The sequence below is a fragment of the Macrobrachium rosenbergii genome, chromosome 43 (assembly GCF_040412425.1).
Source record: "Macrobrachium rosenbergii isolate ZJJX-2024 chromosome 43, ASM4041242v1, whole genome shotgun sequence".
In the NCBI taxonomy this organism is placed as follows: domain Eukaryota; kingdom Metazoa; phylum Arthropoda; class Malacostraca; order Decapoda; family Palaemonidae; genus Macrobrachium; species Macrobrachium rosenbergii.
Window position 1 is genome coordinate 50,361,625 of NC_089783.1, and position 23,077 is coordinate 50,384,701.

Sequence of the window (23,077 nt, forward strand, 5' to 3'; positions counted from 1 at the left end):
GAGAGAGAGAGAGAGAATTCTAATTAAATGTTAAGTGACATTCTGAATACGACAGATTAGCTTCATCATTCTGAGAGAGAGAGAGAGAGAGAGAGAGAGAGAGAGAGAGAGAGAGAGAGAGAGAGAGAGAGAGAGAGACTCTTGAAAAAAAAAAAAAACATACACAAACCAACTGCACGAAAACCTCTCAGTCAACAGGAGCCTCCAACGCAGATGACAATAATAAGTGTGAACCGGGTGGACAAAAAAATGGAAAGCATTATAAGAAGGACACGGATGACTGACCCCGTGGGGAAGTCTAATCACCGCTGACGGAGACACGACTCTTCCCAGAAGGAAAGACCTGCTGCAGCACAACGCCGCCTGGGAAACGATCGTCCCTCATACGAATTTAACCAGGGGTGACAGGGGATGAAAGAGAGACGAGAGTGGGCATCTTGGCATTCGATGCTGTCATCGCTCGCTGGCGTCACATGATGGTTCATTCCCTGGCGAGTCACAGTGATTTTAATCTCTCTCTCTCTCTCTCTCTCTCAACCCTGGGAAAATACCGAATCTCAAGTAATTGTATAAATAATGTGGGGATTTCTCAGGGTCAAGCCGACCTGCGCTGGGGGTTTTGTCATGCAATGTATTTTTACGTGCGTATGAATGCAAAGATGTTCGCGAAATATTCATGCGCGCGCGCACACACACCCACATATATTTTATAAAATATATATATATATAAATACATATATATAATTTATTTATTATATAATATATATACAGTATATGTACATATACATGTCTATATATATATGCACTTATATATGATAAATGTGCGTGCGCACGTGTGCATATGTGATAATTCCCGTGACAACGTTTTGCAATTTTATACGTGTAAACATATTTCATGAAGACTCCAGCACAGTCTCGTCGAGAAGAGTAAAGTGTAGATGACAGATGCTGCATGAAAGAAATTCTATTGGAACAAATTAAGGAGCCATCATTATTCCTCCCGTCCATCAGCCAGCATCCCCGCGATCGAAAGATACAAAATCAGGTTCTTGTATTCTTTGAAGAGTAAACGCTTACATAATGTAGGAGAATAAAAAAATTGAAAATAATTTGAACAGACATCGTCAGAGTGGGCCTTTGAAGTCGGAGAATCACAGAGAAACATCCTGGACTGTGAAACTTGTCAATCTTCATTTTTCTGAACTAGGAAATTTGGTTTTAAAATTTAATTCTCGATTTTTGTTTTTCAATCAATTTTTTTGCTTTCCTCATCTATGCGAAGGAGTGTAGGTCCTTTGCAGACCTTGGGTAGTTCTGAAGGAGGTGGGTTAATGGCTGAAAAAAAGCTGTCGGTTTCTGAGCAAACAGGAGGCGCAACATAGTCCCTGTTTTTGTTTATTCCTTCAGAACTTCAGCCTTGAAGACAAAAGTACTGGAACTAGTGGAAGAGTTATAAGACGCCACAAGCGCATTAACTTGTAACTTCTTCAATTAGCAATTTGACAGACTATTCTAGAGGAAATTAAATCTTGTGATTAAGTAGTTACGTAGCTTACGGAAGCTACATATAACAGGTGTTTAATGTGCTATTTTCACCACCTTGCGTATCTAGTCTGTCATTTTATGGAGCAAATCGGCAAATACTTTTAACCAACTTCCTTTGCTGTTTCGACCTTTGTGTTATTTATTTTCACTGCCTTGATATGAAACTCTCCCTTGGGATTTATTTTCTACCCTCTTGATAAACATCCCGTTTTGTCGCCTCTCAGTTTGTCTTTTCAATTTCATGGGAACTCCTTACGTCCTTCACTGTGTTCTTTATTTTGGATACAATTTCAGCACTGTCTGTAAATCTGAAGAACTCTGCATTATCTACAAAGCTGTACTAATCCACTACATGTTCTGTTTACAATCCAAGCTACGTCGATAGCATTTACAAAATAGTGTAGGTCCCTCAACACTGCCTTTGGTACTCCTCTTGACAAGTTTTTGTTAAGGAGATTTTTAACTTTCCATGTGCATTGCATAATTTCAAGTTAAATTACTCATAACCAATATATTACACCATGTAAAACACACATCTATCCTAAGTCTTGCACATTAAACCCTGGCATTATTTTTCCGAACGCTGCACTAAGGTTCAATATTATTAATATTGAGCATTTAATATTATTCAAGACTTCCAGAAGATGGTTTATCATGGGGCACAATGCTGTTTCCGTGGGATGACTTACCAGGAGGCTGATCGGTTTTCTGGTAAGATACTGCTCTTCCCAAGTAGCTGATTTGCTCTGCTTTTGTTTTGCTTGAATTACTATATATATATATATATATATATATATATATATATATATATGTATACTGATACAACAAAAATATATACTATTTCCATCACCGCGCGGCAAGGAGTTGTTCTAGAATCATCTTTTATATATATATATATATATATATATATATATATATATATATATATATTATATATATATATATCATATATATATATATATATGTGTGTGTGTGTGTGTGTAACACAACAATGACAAAACGATAACTTTATACTGTTTCAGATTTTCATAGGAATTTCAACTCACAAAAAATACACGCTCATCTTTCGTTTTAAACCTTCACAAATCTCTCTCTCTCTCTCTTTTTAAGTTTTTCCAATTATTCTCTGTTTGCTGTCTTTTTGGGCAATTACTTCGATTTAATCACTAAACCATGTCGAGTTTTCTTTAATTGCTACTTTCTTCACAATAACTGCACAATATTGGTTACATGTTTCGCTGAACACTTTTACATAACTGGAAAAAATTTAACGCATTCATTCTTACTGAAACGACTAATTCAATTTACAAAAATGCAACAGATATCACTAATACAATCTTCTTTCAACGAAAATGGGTGGGTTAAAATACATCTTGCACATTTACGCATTTTTTTATTTTGTGACAACGGAAAAACATTAAATGATGAAAATGTAGGCGACCCCTGAATCACATTCTTGCATCTGATTTCAGATTTCGTGGGTAGTGCAAGTCACGTGATTCAGTCGCCTTTTCCACTTTTCCCAGCACCCAGTCGAACACTTGATCTACGCGCGCACACAATATCTAAGGACTTTGGTCTCACCATGTCACCATTCTCTGTTGTTTGAACAGAGTCCGGAGGTCCATAACAGACCTCCTAATCCATTTAATACCTTATATCAACCTCGGTCAGGGCATGCGCTGGCAAAAACCAACTAAATCTAAACCAAGGAGCTCACCAAATGGTCACTTTGTTATATTCAAGGGATTAAGACGTGCAACAAAAAAAATCGCAATCTACACCATTATATGATTTAAAATATATCTAAACAAATATATTTTTTTATATAATAATGCAACCAGAAGCAGAAGAAGGTCCTGAACAGGAAGATGAAAGAAAAAGAAAGCACTTTATAAAAGCCACGGGGGAGAAGGTGAACAAGGACTTCAGGGACAAAATGGAACAAAGTCATAAACTGATAAAAATAAAAGTGAGATGTTGTAGAATGCTGGTGAAAATGTGACAGAGAGGCAGACCAAGGCAACTGAGGTATACCTAGATGAGGGCAAGGTTCCGAAGGAATGGCTGAGGGAGATAATTATTCCTTTGTATGAGTAAAGGTAATAGAGGAGACTTAGAATTATAGGGGCATAATTTTGCTTAGTGTACAAGGGCAGATGCACGGTAAGACTTTGACTGAAACAAGACAGACAGATAACAAAAGGTTTGATAGGTGAAGAACAGTACAGGTTTAGATAGATAAGGTGGTGTATGGATCGTATTTGTTATGAAACAGTAATTTGAGAAGTTTGAATGTAAAGGGGAAAAACTGTTGTAGCATACATGGGCCTAGAGAAAGCTTAGGATAGAGTTGATGGACGCAGCTTAGTATAGAACTAACAAGGAGGCAGTATGAAGATGTTGAGGAAGCGTGCTTAAAGTGATGAAAATTCTATAATGGAAGTGAAGCATGCATTAGACTAGGTAGAAAGGAGCATGACTGGTTTGTTGTAAAAATGGGGTTCAGGCAAGGGTGTGTTATATTTCTATGGCCATACAATATCTTTAAAGATAAAAGTAATGTGAGTGATGTAGATGCAAAGTTCTAAGTATATGAAAATGGATCATGAACGGAGTGTAGATTGGCAAATGTTTGCATATGGTTAGTACAGATTGAAAGCAGTGAACTAGAAAGATGGAACAGTGAACGTTAGTAGTAATGATGATAGAATGAAAACAGTAAATTCTTATAAGTATTTATGAGTAATGATTTTGGATGATAATTGGATGAGAGAAGAAGTGAGTCCCAAAATACGTGATAAAAAAGAAAGGTATCAGAACCTGTGCAAAAGATTTTGAGGAAATTATGAATGTCTCAGGAAGCCAAGGTTTGAATGTATAACGGGACTGTTGAGCCAAATCTCCATTACTGAAGTGAAGTATGGACACTGAATGCAAGTGAAAGAAAAAGGTGGAAGATGTAGAAATGAACTGTTTATGTAGTATTTGCAGTATATAAGCATAACAGCAAGGGATGAGAAAATTTTCAATTATTTTATCTGAGCTAGGCAAGCTATGCAGCATATTATTATAACCGATAATATACAGTACTATATGTAGTTTACAAATAATCAGTAACCCTTTTACATGCCCACTGTTCTTTGCCAATGATACTGTCAAAGGCTCAGGTATATGCTTCCACTGACAGTACAGTAAGTTATCAGTTTTTTTTCATTAAATTTGTTGTAAAGTTAGATAACAAGTGAGAGAGACTAATTGTTTGAGAAGACTCATTGACAAACTTATTTCAAAAATTACCCCCAATAAAAAGTAACAGGAATTTAATATGAATACAAATTAGGTTTAATGAGAACATTGTAGCATTTTTGCAAATAAACATGTTCTCATACAAAGAAACTTTCATCAACTTGATTAGGTTGCCTCTTCAGCCTTACTAGAAAAATTTAAAATAATGAAATGAAATGTCAACCATAATTGGGAAAGTCTTTGGAGAACAAATGTACATAATTGCAGAATAGGTTCTCAGAGAAGTTAAAAAGGACCACATGACTTACAATGAGATCAGGATAGATGATATAAAAGCTAACATAGTTCAATGCAGGATTAATGTAGGTAAATGTAAGGTAGTAAAGAACCCCTCGTAAGTTAATCAAAACTTTCTAATGTAAAATATCCTTCATACAGAGAAATTACTGCACAAATGAAATGTAGCCTTTAAATGTTAAAATAGGTCTCAATTCTTTGCAAACTTGGTTTACTTGAAGCTCTCTCATGCAAAAAAACACTGGGAGACAACTTAGTACCTAATTCTGTGAATACAACTACAAAATAACAAAAAGAATACATCGCTTGGAGACTCTGGGATCTTCATGAACAATAATTTGCCAGCCTCAACTATGTTATGACGATCAAGGAATATTCTAGTGTACATTTTTAATTTTTTTTTATTTTGTATTGTAAGGCTGAAGAAGCCAACTGACCAAGTTACCTGTGATTCAAGAATACACAAGTGATAAAAATTTTAAAACATAATCAGTCAGTTACTATATCATAATCTGTTTTGTTTGTACTAGCACTCCAATTTATCTCATATAGTTGAGTGTACAGCAGGTTTATGCTTAATCTAATTTTACCACACTGAAGACTTTAGCTGCATTATCCAGTAATAAATCATGGGGTGATACTTATTTCAAAAGATGTGCCAAATAATTTTCAATGGTAAAACTTTAATTTGTTCCTGTTGCTTCAGACACATGAAACTTACATAACAAAGTACAGTACCATAAATACTGAAACTAAATTTAAGATGGCCTCATTCTCATAAATATTACTAATTTAAATCCCATCACCACTCATGCAATAAATGAAGTTGCACAAAAAAAAACTACAAAACTTCTATATCCTAAATGACATGGCACCTACATAAATTATCTTCTAAAAGACATCACAAAATATGTCAACACTTACCGGGAACTTTCTCTCCATTGAACCGCATTTCAACTGTATGCCTTATTGCTGAATGTGGGACGAACGATGCCAAAAACCTCTGCTGACCTAAGTTTCTCACATACGATGTCACATGGCCCCCGTTTACTAAAATTTCCAAGTTACCTGAGCCAGCTGATGAGCCATCAACTGTTAAAAGCAGAAAATGTGTCAAATTTATGCACACTAAATGTTGCATTACAGTCTTTACATATAACGCACCATGTAAAAAATAATATCATATGTACTACAAGCCACAGATGCAAATATATACTTACTCTCAAATTCAACAGGTCTTCCAACTATGCCATTGGGAATAGTACCAACTTGGATCTCTTGGGCATTATACACATAACACCTGTGAAACAAAAATTTTGGAACTGTGTCAGTCATCTGCCAAAGGTTGGGCATTGGGGTCTAGAGAAATATTCCTAAAAACAATATCCACACATGAACATACCATACACCAAAATGGTGACTGATTCTCTTCAGACCACCTACTGGGATGTCACTAAAATTATCATTAGTGATCAGAGCCATTTGTGGTCAGTCACTGAATTGATACCGAAATTTTTAAGAGTGAAACAATTTTTGAAGGAGCCATATTCATGCCATACTTGTGGCACAAACATCAACTTACTAGAGCAAAACCACAATAAGTATTCACTGGATGCTAACTGATGTAAAAGGCCAAAAAACACACTATATTTGAAATTCAGTGCAAATTTTAGCACAAATTCAAACAGCCTCCTTTGGGTAAGCAATTGCACCATATGAATGATGACTGGATAGTGGAATAAAATATTTACCAATCTTATATCTATTAACAATTATGCAAAGGAGTATAAAAAAATCATGAAAACTTTACAGTGCTTCATAGTGACAAATTTGAGATCAGCAATAAATGGAACCAAAAATGCAAGGAATCATCCAATAAGGTGATTTAATGATGGGGATCACAGACCACAGTTAATGAAGCATAAAACAATTAGTTGAAACCCAAATGACTGTTGATGTAATAAAATTACACTTCCATAGCTACCAAGAAAACTTCCAAGGCAGTGATCCTCCCAATATCATGGAAAAGAGGATTTATTCTGATGTGTCTGCTTTGGGCAGAGAAAAAACCCAGTCTCTTTTGCACCTAATTTGGACTTTTCAAGTTCCAGCAGTCCAACTACTGTATATGATTAAGAGGATCACACTATAGTTTGGTAACAAAGGAAAAGGCAACACTATTAGAATTAGCTGCCTGTCTAATACTACATGATAGACTGCATAGTTTTGGACAATCTGAATGTGAAGGATAATCAGAATTAGAAAAAATTTTGTAGAGCATGAAAATTGAACTAACAAACAATGGTACCAGAAACACAACAAGGAAATCAAGAAGAGGGCCTTTTACTAAAACAGAAAATTTCTTGGAGAAAGAATGTCCAGGATGTCCAGGATTACTGTATAACAAATCTTAGGTGTGGATAAAATATCAAGGACATGTTTTGTACCCCACAAGAACTCTTTATAATCCAAACTTGCTTTCAGTGTTAACATGTCTTGAACTTATTTATGGCTTAATTTTTAAAACAGAGGTCCTTGATGCTATAATTAATAAACTTAAATTGTAATCAAAATTATAGATTAACATTAACTTAAACCATATAGATAAACGGTTATTAGGAGAACTCAAAAATATCCTAAGATATCTAACATACCCAGTACCCTACTGAATAATTAAAATGCTATCTATATTTAAAACTTATCTCTAAATGTGCAATGCGTCCAATACACAGTTCAAATTTTATCATTAACATAAATTCACAAAATGAACAAACACAAAATTAAACAAGAATAATTAGCAAAGCAAACATCTATAGAAGACACTGTGCATGTGTGAAATCAGAAAGAAAACATGATACAGTAGTATATACAAGTAAAAGGACTGTTAAAAATTAATAATATTTTTAAAAAGATATAGTGTATTAAACTGACATGGCATCAAAAAATAAAAAAATCATAAGACAGTGTGATGCAACTTATTGAAACTCATGTAACAGCACAAATAATTATGGCTTACCTGAATGGGCTTCCTGGGACTCGAGTATCACCAACTCTGACATCAACTATGTATTCACCAACTTGTAGTGGAGTGAATGCAGCCAAAACTTCCCCTTCTGATGTACCTTGGGTCTCAACTGGTACCTGGCGCTTACCAGGACCTGAACAAAAACCAATTCTTAGAAAAACTGTGATGATATAATCTTTCAACTCTTAAAATAAAATACCTATATTAGCAAAATTAAACATGTACTGAATTTTCACAATCAAAGTTATGGTTCAAATTAAATCTGACCCTAAATAAGGTCCCTAAAATGAAATAATTCTGACAGTTTCAAAACACGAATGAATTGATTAAGTATTACAAAAAAAAGATAGTGCAAAATCCAAACAATTAAACAAAACTATAAAACCTTTTCATAAGAAAATGTGAACTGACTACTTGTGAAATCCTTTATAACAGAAATTAGCAAATACCTGCGCATGGTAGCAAAGAAATTTATAAAAACTTATTACGCAGGCATAAAACAATAAAAACAAACCAAACACCAAAAAATTGGTAAAAATTACCTAAAATCTCAGAGGGAAATATGTTCTGGAATATACAGTGTGATTTCTTACAATTTCAGACTTCAAATCCCTCTCCATCACACATCATGCAATTAATGAAACCAAATAAAACACACTTTAGACAGAAATTCTGTTTTAATAGCATAAAGTGATCACAAAGATGATACCAGTGCAAGGCAATTACAGAAGTGTCACATGGTGAAGTTAATAAGGGACATCTGGTGCATGGTAAGCTTGATAACCAAAAACACAAGAGCTGGTGAATGATTATATTCCATAGGGAAGAATTCCAAGCAGTTATATTTACAACTAACATTCATTAGTGAGTAATCACTTGAAAGCTAAACAAAAAAACTCACTGATCATTAAAAGCTCAATATTATCATAGATACTTTACACAGACCTGGGGAATAGTGGTTAGTCTAATAACTTACTCTGAAACAGCTATTCTAATAGCTACACTACTATTGTCTAAAAATCTAAACTTAATCTTGTATCTACGGTTAAAACCATACCTAAAACTATAGGTCTTCACTTACCAAAAGATTTCTGCTTTGGCGATCTAGTTATTAAGCAAAGCAAATTACTTGAGCATGTAAATCCGCAAAATATTCATAAAAAAAGTGCTGGATGCACGGGAGTGCAATAAAATTCATAAATGTCAACTGGTCATTATATTCTAGTCTATTTATGTAGAATTTATTTTCAGTACAGTATTCATAAATGTAGATAACTGTCTCTTCATGTATATATACTGTATATTCAGTAGGTCATCTGATGAATTGTGAAGATTCGGAGTCAATGAGTCAGTCCAGGTCAGGTCATGGGATGTGCCAGAGGTATTCGATATCTGAGAGGTGAGTGAAGATGAAGGGTAGTGAGGAGAAGGTTATTTCTGAGTGAATATAAACATTCTGCTTATAAATGGAAAAGTGCAATCAATGACAACAGAGAGAGTGAATCATGCTTAAAAACCTTATTCCTTGTTTAATTACGAGGGCTTTAACCAAACAGAAAACAAATCAAGGAAAACTATATTCCAAAGATATATAAACCAACAGGAACGGTAAGAAAGTGGAATGCAATAACATATTTTGAACCAGTACGTGGGGTGCAACAAACAGATTCTCACCTGTGATACGGACATTGATCTCTTCTTGTCGCAGTGGTGGAGGCATACTAACTGTAAACTCAGCCTGTGAGCTTACAGACACAAGTCTGACACCAGGCCCACTTACAGAAACCCGTGAAGCATCAATCTGTGGCTGGGGTGAATGCCGGGCTACCTGGTGGGAATGTTGGTGATGGGAAGCTCCCTGCAATCTATGTGACACAGCATCTGTTACATCAACTGAAGTTGTGCTGGAGCTAAGATCTGTAAATCACAGACAAGTTTGTTTATATTATAATTACATTTTCGGTAACTGAAACCATATCATTAAAAGGGGGCTCATGCTTGTACATCCCCCCATGATTTTTTTTTTGATAAGAAAGACAATGTAACAGAGGGAATAAACAGTTGCTTGGTAAAATAATGTATTTAGAACAATAAAATAACTGGAGTATAATCCATAAAGCCTAAGAACATATAAAAACATATTATAGTAAACAATAAAGTGATTCTCACATGTTGTAGATTCTAGCTTCTGGGAATGGTCTTTGGTGTTATAATGATGATGATCTTCAATGGATGTAAGTCCATGATCACTTCTCAAATCACTTTTGGAACCATGAATGCTGTATTCCGTCTTTACAATTCCACTCCTCACGCCTCCCCTCTTTTCCTCTCCAGAATCCACTGACACACTAGTACTCACTGGGTGGACAATGCTGGAGGTGCCATGACGGTTTGCTGGTAAACAAAGACTAGTATTTCAGTACAATTACATTTGAAGAACAGGAGGAAAACTGGCTTCAGGTACATGAATTATTTTAATACCTAGTCAAATAAAACAAAACAAAAACTGCTGACTTGTTGTATAATGCAGAGAATCATTCCAAACTTGAAAAGTAGGGGATGACAATTTGAATTTCATGATCAATGCCACAATGGTAATGTGAAACTAAATCCCTTTGAGATTTACAAAGCATGAAATCATATCTGTAAATACCAATGAAACACTAATTATCAACATCAAAACTTGTAATTAGACCAGCAATGACAACTTCTAAACAACCCCAGATTTCCATTACTGCATTATGAAATGCTTCTCTCAAAAGTACACCAAACAGATATCAATTAGGATCTATGAAGAGAAGAGTTACACTGGCAATGATTACTGTAAAATTAGTCTGTATGATTTCTGAAAGATAACATTTTCTAATGTACAGTATATGGATCACATTCATAAAAGACAATAAAAGGCACCTTGGTTTTGAGACTCTTATCAATTCAGAATATTCAACACATCACTACTGTATATTCAGCTCTATTATTGACAGTTGTGTCTTTTTATACCCCTGGTTTAATATCTGGGGCCATCTAGTAATTGATCTATCAATCTATCAAGTCATCTATATGTCTGTTCACTTACTCAAGTTGAAATTGGATAACGACTCTGAATGTATATCATCTATGGGTAATGGGGTTTCAAAATTTTGTAGTGGATCCAAAGGTCAAGGTAAAAGACTTCATATTTGGCATGGGAATTCTACTAATGAGGTTGATGTGCAGAGTAAGATCCAGGTCAAGATCACTCAGGTCAAATACCAATAAGAATTTTATCTTGCCCTAAATTTTGAACTGTCATGATAAGAGACTTCATATTTCGCATGAATACTCCACTTTGGACCTGTGGTGGTCGCTTAAAATTTGTAGCTGCCTAAGCTCCAATGGACAGAACAGCATCTTGCCTAAGGTGTATGGTGGCGATAGGTTAGAAAAAAAGATGACTGGTACTCCTTCTCCCTGTCTATCTTCTTCCCAACACCCAAGAGCTGTATCTCTGGCTTCCATTAGTCAGCAGATGCAACTCCCTCTGTCCTTCTTTTAAGGTTGGGGGAACGTGGTAGAACACACACACACACACACACACACACACACACACACATATATATATTTATACACTGCAATTTTGTGGTATTATGCACACACACACACACACACACACACATATATATATATATATATATATATATATATATATATATATATATATATATATATATATATATATATATATATATATATATATATATTTATACATATCTGCAATTTTGTGGTATTATGCTATCTTTCCAGCTGGTCTTCCCTTCTTATATAAGAAACCTAAGTTCTCTTTTTTCCTCAAGTGAGGTTACAAACAAGCCATACAGGCACTGGTCTAGCAAGACATCACAATGACAGGATGAACTGGAGGTTAAAGGAGTCATTCTTCCCTAGCTCACTTACACAACCAGATGGCTGACATTTCAGCATGGGGCATCAAAACCAATCACAATCTCAAGACATGTTCTCACATCTAAGAAGTAAGTGTTCTATAAAAAAACAAAGCTTGTATTCTGGTGGGAACAAATTGCACATTACTAAATTAAGATAATTTTCATTTTTCCAAATATACACAGCAAAAATCTTCTATAATAAGCCCACCTCCAACCTACCCAGCATTAGTCCCAGCTCTTAAATGAACATGATACTCCTTACCAAGTAAATGGGTGGGTTAACCTACACCCCTCTCTCAACTGCCACTAGTTAACCATGTTTCATTAAGACCAGCTTTGCTGGAAGTATTCTGCATAAAAGACTTCAAGTCCACAAATCTAAGAAAAATTCAAATCATCTTAAAACTCTGCAATATCACTGGTGTTATACACACTGTACAGTATTTCCAATGAGTGACATTAATGCAGAAACGGACAAATTTTTTCCTCAACTTTCTAAGAACTCACCTCCAGAAGCCTGTAAATTCTCTTCCATCCTCCTAATGGTGGTACTTGTAACAGATGATGATGATGAGGCTATGTTAGATGTATTAAAATTGGCAGTGGATGTGAAGCGCTCATCACTCTGGAGTAAAGTAGATCTTTGCTCAGAGGAGAGGCGTGAGGTGACATGGTCATCAGGTGGTCCCCCAGGGTCTGAATTTTCATCTAAAGGTGGAACAGGGAAATATTGCTTGTTAATGCATTATTAAAATTTGCCAAGTCCTATCTCAGAAATTACACAGAATGTTCTAAACTACAGATCAACACTGATTTAAATCTAAACATTCACAAAAACAAGGTTAAAAATCTTATGAATATGATACAGTGACACCATATCTACTCATTAAGTCACCTCATGAGTAAAGCAATGAAAAAACTTTTAAATGCTTTCAAATACTGTATTCCTCTTATATTCATGCTATTTTTCTCTACTACAATTACCAAAGTTAAACACTGTATACACCAAGCATCAAACCTGGTATGAACGCTACCATTTCAAATAAAATGAAGATTATAAGTCATTAAAAAGCTTCAAAATTCTTTTGTACACAAACCATATTCATGTTGATGCCTAGCATAATGGCACCAATGGTACAAACTTGTAAAATGACTAAGAAGTCAGGTGCTTTTTACCTGGGTACCTTTAAACTGTTACAGAGAATTTATGGTCTGTACAGAATGATATACTTGAATTAATTTGAAAACTTTATGTTCATCCACAAGTACTACAGAATAAAGTTTCATAAATGCAGAGCAACATAGTGAAGCAAGGCACAAATGAGTTTTCTAGTTGTTGAAAAATACAGTCGTCCCCAACTGTGAGAAAAGATCATTATGATTAGGATATGACATGCATGATACAGTACTGGATCAAGTCACCTTACACTTTGCTTACTATTTTATAACAACACAGCTGCAACCACAATAATGTTACATTGTGCGGAGCACCTTTATCTTTATCAATATCATGTGAAACAAAACACTTGTGTCTTTCTGTTTTCATTTTACAACTTTCTATCTCTTTTAATTTACACCATTCTCATTCCCCATTTGTATATCTATTTGCTTGGAAATCGATTCTGACATACACACACTTTAGGCAATACCCATTCTCTGGGGTGCCAATTCCCAATACAGTACTCCTTTGAATAATTCCCAAAACTCATTTCCGTAAGTTGACGTCCCTACACCTGTATGTGCTGAACCACTCATTAGTCCTTTTTTGCTGGAAGCAAAGGCAGCCTAGTACACTGTCTTGAGACACTTTCCATTTTTGGAAGCAACACTATTTTTCAGACTATTACAGTACTACATTAATCTCTGAAAGGAGGTTACCAACTCCCATGCTATGTCACCAGGTAAGGAAAACTGCAGGGTGCAAAGCAGTGCCTGGGGGAACAATAAAATTTAGTTTTGCATTCCAGGCTGGGAACCCTGAGCTTCCTATGTTTACAGCATCACTAGACCTAATGTCATACTCCCACTCCTCCGATAAGATGAGTCAGTAGATAACTGACACGAAAGGGGGAACCCAGGAAGTGGAGGATGTAGAAGAGGACTACAAGGCTGAGGCACCTGGGGAAAAGATGACCAAAGCAGGGAAGGCAGAAGGTGGACAGCAGATGCAGGCTTCACAGTCAAGACTATGAAAGGCAGATGTAAGCCTTGTCCTCACGAACACAAAGTCAAAATGAAAGTGCAAGGGCTAAGGAAAAATGACAAACTTCCACTGTAGACTTATGCTGCCCCTCAGGTCTCTCAGTGACAGAGCTCTGGTACAGGGAGCACATCTAGTTATGCATTCCTCCTCACATCCATGCAACCACTAGTTTGCCGAGTGAGGAGCAAACACAGGAAACCAAGAAATGCCTGAGGGTACAGAGGAGCATGATAAACCCTGGTTGTAAAAAGGGGTCAAGAGCAACTACAAAGGCAATTAAAAGAATAACGGTACAGTAGAGGGTACCAGAAGATGTCAAAGCTGAAGGAAACAACGACAAAAAGTCATACAAACATCAGAAATACACTACCAAACAAGAGGTAAAAGGATCCACAAAGTAAGCTGAGAATCCGAGGCAGAGGACCCAACAATAATCAAGGGCATGAAAGCCAGACAAGTACATGGGGTTGCAGAGTAATGGCATTAGAATGCAAAAGGACCGAGAACACAGAGGCAGGCTTGGGCACGTGACGAGTTGAGAAACTCAACAAACATCAAAAAGAAAGAGGCAGATGTCGTAGACGTGGAAACAAAGACCAAAAGGAGGAGGCACTGGCATGGGCAGAGAAAAACGGGCAGAGAAGGAATGACAAAACACAAGTTCATGACCAAATCAGACACAGCCAGAGTTCCAGAAAGAGACAAATTAACCTTGCTTGCGAGGCAGTGAGTGGATCTGAGTGTAAAAAAGGTCACAAACCTGAAAGGAGAATTCTTATTCAAAAAAAGAAACAAGCCCATAACAGTCCCAAGCCATCAAGCTTGAGGAACAAACACTGGTCTAATCAAGTAAGGCTAGAATCAGGAGAAACACTGTCTTGAAAGCTAGGTCTCTAGCTCACTTGAGGGGCTCATATAGAGGCTCTCTCAGACTTGCCACAACACCCTCATCACTTCCTACTCATGCTCCCTGACTTTTCTCGGAGGGCATGACTGCCCAAAACCTCGTATGACTGCTGACTATCTCCCACAATGCAGGTATGTCTATACCCCTCGGTAAGAACACTTTGAAAAGGTCTGCTCTGTACCCTTTGATTGCAGCTACCAAGAGGACTTGCTCCTGTCTAAGGCACACAAAGAAAGTCTACTACTCTTCGGAGAGGTCTTGAGTGGAGAATGACCTCTTCAACAACACCAATCTCAGAAGACAGCCAACTTTCCCTGGTATACACTGGCAAAGGATGGTCCAAGTAATGATACAGTTAGCATTCAAAATCTGTTCTAAAGCACCTGCCCTATTCTAAAGTAACACTGGGAGGTACGTCATCCATAAAACTGGTCTGTAACTTTATGAATAAAAGAACAGAGTTCCATTATAGGTTATATCAGCTCTTAAAAACACATTGCTCTAACACTACTTTTTACAACAGTAAAGATCTACGAAACTATTGAACTATTGTACAGTATCTACTTACAAGGAAACTGCTTTTAACCTGACTACTGTTAGTCACACAAACCTGACCCTACTGACCTCTACTGTTGAACATTGTCCTGGACCTGAGCTTCGAGAGGCTCTGGACGTTCCTTTGTCTTCTTGCTGTAGATTGGTTGGAGTTTTGATAGAGATGGAGGTGGTGGTGGTGGTGGTGATGATGAAAATAGTGGTTGAAGTTAGGAAAATCAAATTAGTCGAGTTATCAAGAGCCACACATCACACATAAAGAGGAATGAAGTCATTAATTGTGATTAGCATGAGTGATTAATGAATGATTCCTATAAGTCATGTGAGTCAGCAGAGATGAATGAAATGATAAGTACAAGTCAGTATTAACAAAGACTGATTAGTTAGACATCAGCAAAAGCAACAAACAAAATGTAGTGAAAAACTAAATATGAATTAATACAAATTATGATGTAATACTTATTCAAAACAATTATACAGACTTTACCTATCTGGTATCACATCATAATAACCTGACACAATATGTCTACCACTGCAGTGTTTGAGAACTGAATGTGGGGAATGTAATGGCACCTATCACTTTCTAGATAATGTGAGGGAGATACTTTAGCTGACATATTCCATGCAAGCCAGATTATTTGGCAGGATCATAGGATTATTCTCAGCTATACCTGGAATGTGTTGGATCCAAAAGCCTAAGAAATTTTATTAATGCTGTTATGAATATCAAATGCACCCTGCAGTTTGGAGGGTTAGTGATTTTGTCATTTTTACTATGGAGTTAGAAATATACTAGCTTTCAACATCTCTTAATGTACAGCATTATAATCTTGGGGTAACTAAATCTAGCACAAATCTAGTAGAACTTAATGTTTCTATTAAAAAAATTTCCTTAATACTACATTAAATCTATTAGGGATAAGTACTGCATGTTGCCAGCGTTAATAAGTAGAGGGTAAAATTTTCATGTTGGCAACACTGCTATAGTAGAAGGAGGAGCCTGCAAGAGGAAAAAAAAAATAAAATATACAGAATATATTCTTAAAAGGCTAAACATTTCATCGGTAATAGAAAAATGGCCAAATTTTCATATGAACTGTTTAAACTGATCTTCAATCCAAACAGTTTGACTCATAATTAAATACTTCGAATCAAAGAGAGATCAGTGGATCCATCACACTTCAGGGATACAAATGGAGGGAATGACATTTTCAAAATTAACCTTGGAACGGTTACTAAAGATTTTCTCTTTGTCTTGAATACTGTACATCCAAGACTTATTGCTTCTATTCTAGTGACATTCCTGCAATAATATACAAGCAGTTTAAAAACTACAATATACTGTATTACACACATCAAGCACTACAAAATATAATGGGATCCATGATAATAAATGGTCTTAAATGAGGAGAGCTCCTTATTAATAGGCATATGATGTGATTTTCTAATATGAAGGATGAAGTCACTGGTGGTGTGCACAAACAACTTACAGATGAAATGATGAAAAATATTCAACATTAAATAGATTAAAGTTGGTATGGTCACAGCAGATATGACTAAGTCTTTTATAATTATATTAATTAAAGAACACTGTACCAGTGCAACATTTTTGTTTGCCGCAGTGAATCTACCAAAATTGCATAATAAACACAAAATCTAGAAGACCTGATAATATTCATTTCTAATAAAAGACTTAACCAAGTAACTCTGCCACTTTACTACTTCTCTTGGCATTAGTCCAACAGCTCCAAGTAACATATAAAAAACACACAGGCATGAACGGGCTTGTTTCTTATGTACCAAAACCAATTATTAATGGATAAGACATACAGGACAGCACAAACAATTACATAGGCTGAACAGTCTCCAGACAGTTAAACATGAAGGATATCTGTACCCTCTTTCTTACGAAAAGGAATGTGAATTTGTCCGACTTACCTTCTGAGGTTTTGGCAGCATTCTGGGCAATCTGTAAAACTTTAGAAGGAGAAGACAGCCCAGTGAGTTCTCCAGGTGGACTGGTTGCACGGATTGGGGAGGCTCTGCTGTCCATTGGGCTTGTAGCACGGATGGTCCTAGAGGGTGGAGGTGGGGATGGTGATGCTGACTTGCGTGGACTAGGGCTGTAAAATACACAACATGGATTTGTACAGTAATGTTTTGAAAATACATGCCTACCATGCAACTATCATTCATAACACTGGCTCTTCATCTTCTTTAGGGGGGAGCAATAATAATGTTCACAAAAACTAATACCAATACTGTATTGTACATATTGCAACAAACTTGCATATTCACTGTACGAATAAACAGGTATTATGTTGCCAAGGAAGCCATACTGCTACTAATAAATTGAACAAATTCAGAATATGGAAGTGAAAGAACTTTGAATGAGAGCACCAAATCATAGTGATAAATCAGAAAAAAATAAGGTATGGAAACAACCGAACAGTAATTTTCAGAGAAAAATTTCTCAAAGTTAATTGATGAGCAAGAACCATAATGGTCTAATCCAAGAACATTGACTCTGGAGACGATATAGTCATCATATCACATTGTCAATAGTTCCCGGGACAATGATCCTTGAGACTTTATACTGTCATCATGACAGGGACCTATCATGCGCCTTCCTAAAGTGCACCTAGAGGTATGAAGAGTATCATTTGGTTCACTGACTTGTTCTCTTCAGGTATATTCTTAATCCTGTAAGGGGATACACTCCCTTCCCCTATGGAAACACAGAAAACTGAAATGGCACGTGGAAAGATAATCTCATGATATTTGTTGGTAAACTAATTCCTTGCTCCTAAGGCATCTTGGCTGCCAAGACTCAAACAGATTTTTTTTAGGACACTGAAATGTCATTTGTGATGTAGACAGGGGACTATTTATGAGAGATTCATCAGAGGGAAGAACTGAAGATTTTTTGTCTACTGATGATCTTATTGATGATCTTGGAAACTAAAAAAATTCTGATGTTGTGTAACCAATCATATAACAGACCATACTGTATACAAAAAAGTGCAAAAGATTTCCTTAGGGAAATGACATTTTCAATACTAACTCATTCTGGAATTTCACAAATCATTATGCAGGAACGACTTGGAAAAAGATTGAAACTTCATCGTAATAAACACATGCAAAACACAACAAAACTGCTTCATTGTTTACTGTATGCTTACATGATCTTTAATAAACTTACAAAATTGTTGATAAACCACCTAATGAAAGTCAGTCATTTGTAAATAGCTTTCTTACTGTCTAAAAACATCAAAATAGTCTCTAAAAATGTTGCATAAAAATATATAAAAAATACAAAGTTTTCAACCAATTGAAAGTATCCAAACACCAATAAAATAACTGAAGAGATGATTAAAAGTTTGTAAGACTTACGAAGAGAGTCGTCCAGGACTTGATGCCTTGTTGAATACAGATGAAGATTTGCTTGTTGTTATGCCAGTATTGATGACTGTTGAAGTTGAAGTGTTGAATGTAGAATTAAAGCTTGAATTGTGGCTGGAATCCAATGTGCTGTTCTTCAACTCCAATTTTGAAGAGCTGGAAGGGCTTACTTCATATGTGCTGATTTTTTTGGGACTTGAGCTATAGATGGGCTTTGGGGAGACAGACTCATATGTGCTTGTTTTCTTTGTGCTTGATTCTAAGATACTGCTTCTATTAACGATAGAAGAAGATTCAAAGTTTGCATACTTATTGTTTATGTTCTCATAAGTGCTGCTGCTTTTCATAACAGATGAATCTTGCATTCTGTTTGATGGAACGAGGACAGGTTCATAACTTGAGCTGTCTACAGTATCGTAGGACTTATCAACTGTTGACTTGTATGTTTTACTGATGGAAGAATCATATGAATCATTGACTGTTGAGTCATAGACTTTACTTAATGTAGATTTGTTGTGTGATGTATTAAGACTACTCAAAGACAACCTGGGAGAATTGGTGACCAATGCAGAACTTGAATACTCTTTCACAATTTCTTTCATATCCTGAAAAAGTAAAGGCAAAACCATTCATGACTCTATTTATACTTTATACAATGTACTGAACTTAGGGAACTACTGAGAAACTAAACTTACATTGTTATTAAGCCTCTTAGTATAATAGCTAACAGACTGGTTGCATAAAATTCTTCTCACATCGGAACTACTTAAAAATGAAATGTGAAGGTAATAACACGAAGAAAAACATACATGGAATTGTGAGATACACGTTCATTTTAAAAAAGTTTACACATCTTGAAATTAAAATATATTACAAAACTATCCCAAAAGGTGGTGGATGAAACTAGAGAGAATAAAAAAAAAAAATTACAGATGTATAGAAATCGCCAAATGTTATAGTCTTCATACTAGGAAAACATGTTTAAAGTGATATAAGCAAAATTCAGTCATAAATAAATTCTAGCTTAACCATACCAGTCAAAATCTTGATGTACCCTTACAAAAACCATTTTAAATCTACCTTTATTGCAGGGGAAAGAGAGAGAGAGACTTAAATGACCAAACAAAGGAAGCAAGTTCATTAACAACACAATCCTCACCTTCGGGTCTTTATTTTCACGACTGGAAGACTTCTTCTTCTTTGATTTAGAATCTTTCCTGTCAGGAGGCTTCTCTACTCCAAGATACAGCGGGAAGGGCGAACCTGCCAACAAATCATTTAATGTTTGAGACAACCTCTTTCCATCTACCCAAAGCAAATACTGCAATGGTTTCATATTAAAACAACTGAAATGACCAAACAATCATACCAAGTAACTTGAAAATCCCAGACTAACCTTTGACTTCATGCCCATTAAAGTAGGCATAGACCTTATGCTTGGCAGCTTCCTGAGGAGTAAAAGTGATCTCATATACCCCTCTTTCAATTTCGAGAGACTTCGAGGGAAGAGAACGTCCACCCTGTGTGACATCCACTTTGGCATCTCCCCATCCACACCCTGTGGCATCGACGATGAAAGTAAAGGGCTGGCCAGGCCTGGCACTGGGTCCCAAGTCTAGATCCACAAGCTGGGAACAATACATAAAACAAATAGGACAAACTATTAATAAGGCTGCCATATTTCATTTACCATTAGTTGCAACACTTTACTACCCTAAAAATGCACCTTGTATTTTAATAATCTATTAATATTTACGTCTATTTATTTTTTATTCTCTAATAACTGGTCTCTTCTTTCTCAATTTTCCTATTATCTTCTGTAGCTTCCATATTCTGGAAGCTTGAGTTTCAAGTCAGTGGCCCCTCTAGGCCTGTTCCATTTGAATGAATAGTAATAATAAAATGATAAAATTGACATCTCCCAATGAGTCACGCAACTCATACTGTCCTGCGTGGGGATATGTTCCAAACAAACACACCATATGAATATCAAGCACATCACTGACGAATAACAACTCATGACTCACCTTGAGTGAGTGTGGGTCATAAACATGACAGGTAAATGGAGACCCCTGAATGTGTTCATCATCGTATGTGACAGCAATGGACCATTCTCCCGCTTCATCGGGCTGAAAGACGGCGGCGTACACGCCATCTTCCACTTTCACGGGGCAGGGCAAGGGGCGATTCGTAGGAGAATACGCTGTCACTTCAATGTCAGCTGATCCAGCGCCATTACTGTTTACCTGATTTTGAAAGCAGAGGTGAGGAGGGTGGAAAAATCATTAATCAGGTCAACACAGTGATAACCAGATTTACCCTATTTCAAGAGATATCAGACTTCATCTATCATTAAGAACGTAAATAATAAATAAGCAAATTACAACACCAATAATGACAAAGCTGTTTCCTCCACTACTGCATTTCGCTTTTAAAAAAATCCAAGGACCTCAAAACTAAGCTTTCTCACTTGATTGTCAACAGAAATCAAGAAGAAGATTCCTTTACGACAGATCAAACTGGAGCCAAAACACTTACGACGACCTCGACGATGGAGCCGATGGCACAAGGATCGATGCCGGAGAACATGATTTTGGAGACGTCGGGCAGAGCTCTCACCTTCACTGGGCAACCTTCCACAATTTCCTCTTCGTTGTATACATTCAGCTGCAGAGAATGGTTAATAATAAATAATGAGTAATTCATAAAACTAGGCTATAAGAAAATATAAGTAAACGTTAACCTAAAATCAGTCATCAAAAAGAAAGCAAAACTTCCAAAAATATTGTACAAATTGAAGTTCTTTTTTAAAACTTTTTATATATTACACTCATTTTCAGTGAGAGAGAGAGAGAGAGAGAGAGAGAGAGAGAGAGAGAGAGAGAGAGAGAGAGAGAGAGAGAGAGAGAGAGAGAGAGAGAGAGAGCACCCTCCTTGACAGATAAGATTTCATTCTTAAAACATGAAAAATATAAAAAACAACTAATTTCAAGTTCGTCTGTCTTTGACAGCTTGATTCATTTGTAAGGAGAATTGATGACACTTTCAGCATTCTCTGAAAGGTTAAGAGTTGCCATTTGCATTCCAGTAGCAACACTGCTATGATGGTAGACAGGGCATAATCTGAAAACTATTACCTGCATGAAAAATGTAATCAACTGCTAAAAAAAAAAAAAAATCACTCAGTAATACGAACTTTATCCCTGAGCAAAAGTACTAAACAGATGTAACAATATTTAACAAGATTTTCTAGCCTCTGACATTTTCGCTACAAATCTAGACATACTTGCATAAACCGAATCTATTGGTCACTTTTTACCAGATACGCATTTAATTGTAATAACCACAATTCTCTCTTAACTTCTCGACATCTTCACACCTTTTGGATATGCTTCTCACTAAAAGCCTTGGATACAAATGCAAGAAATATGAAATAATTCTGATGGCCGGTAGCGGGAATCATAAATTCGCAAGCAAGCAAGCAGACACACACTACATATATATATGACTGTGAAATATTTTTCTGTTAAAACAAAATTCCATCAAATATAAGGGAGTCCATGCCAACGCTAAAATGTGGAAAACAAAGGCTATATTTCAGAGACCAAACTATCTCTGCTGAGGAGAGAGACAGTTTGGTCTCTGAAATATAGCCTTTATTTCCCACATTTTGGCATTTCTATGGGCTCCCCTATATTTGGCATATATATATATATATATATATATATATAAATATATATATATATATATATATATATAAATATATATTATATATTATATATATATATATATATATATATATATATATATAAATAAGTTAAGTATACCTTAGTTTAACCAGACCACTGAGCTGATTAACAGCTCGCCTAGGGCTAGGGTTAGATTTATTTTGACGTAGCTAAGAACCAATTGGTTACCTAGCAATGGGAACCACAGCTTATTGTGGAATCCGAACTATATATATAATGTAA

The 23,077-nt window shown here is 36.0% G+C and overlaps 1 protein-coding gene across 2 annotated transcripts in view; it reads right to left on the reverse strand.

Moving 5' to 3' along the window:
- jbug (filamin-type immunoglobulin domains fbug) overlaps positions 1-23,077 on the reverse strand; it is a 236,167-nt gene that overhangs the window by 64,373 nt on the left and 148,717 nt on the right. For both annotated transcript variants that reach the window (XM_067087183.1, XM_067087184.1), the window contains 13 exons: positions 21,645-21,773; positions 21,134-21,352; positions 20,503-20,734; positions 20,266-20,369; positions 19,098-19,711; positions 17,643-17,827; positions 15,774-15,839; positions 12,547-12,747; positions 10,286-10,510; positions 9,791-10,033; positions 8,108-8,249; positions 6,312-6,391; positions 6,016-6,183 (listed from right to left, as the gene is read on the reverse strand). In XM_067087183.1, the coding sequence (XP_066943284.1) occupies positions 6,016-6,183; positions 6,312-6,391; positions 8,108-8,249; positions 9,791-10,033; positions 10,286-10,510; positions 12,547-12,747; positions 15,774-15,839; positions 17,643-17,827; positions 19,098-19,711; positions 20,266-20,369; positions 20,503-20,734; positions 21,134-21,352; positions 21,645-21,773 (2,608 nt within the window). The remainder of the gene's footprint in view (positions 1-6,015; positions 6,184-6,311; positions 6,392-8,107; positions 8,250-9,790; positions 10,034-10,285; positions 10,511-12,546; positions 12,748-15,773; positions 15,840-17,642; positions 17,828-19,097; positions 19,712-20,265; positions 20,370-20,502; positions 20,735-21,133; positions 21,353-21,644; positions 21,774-23,077) is intronic.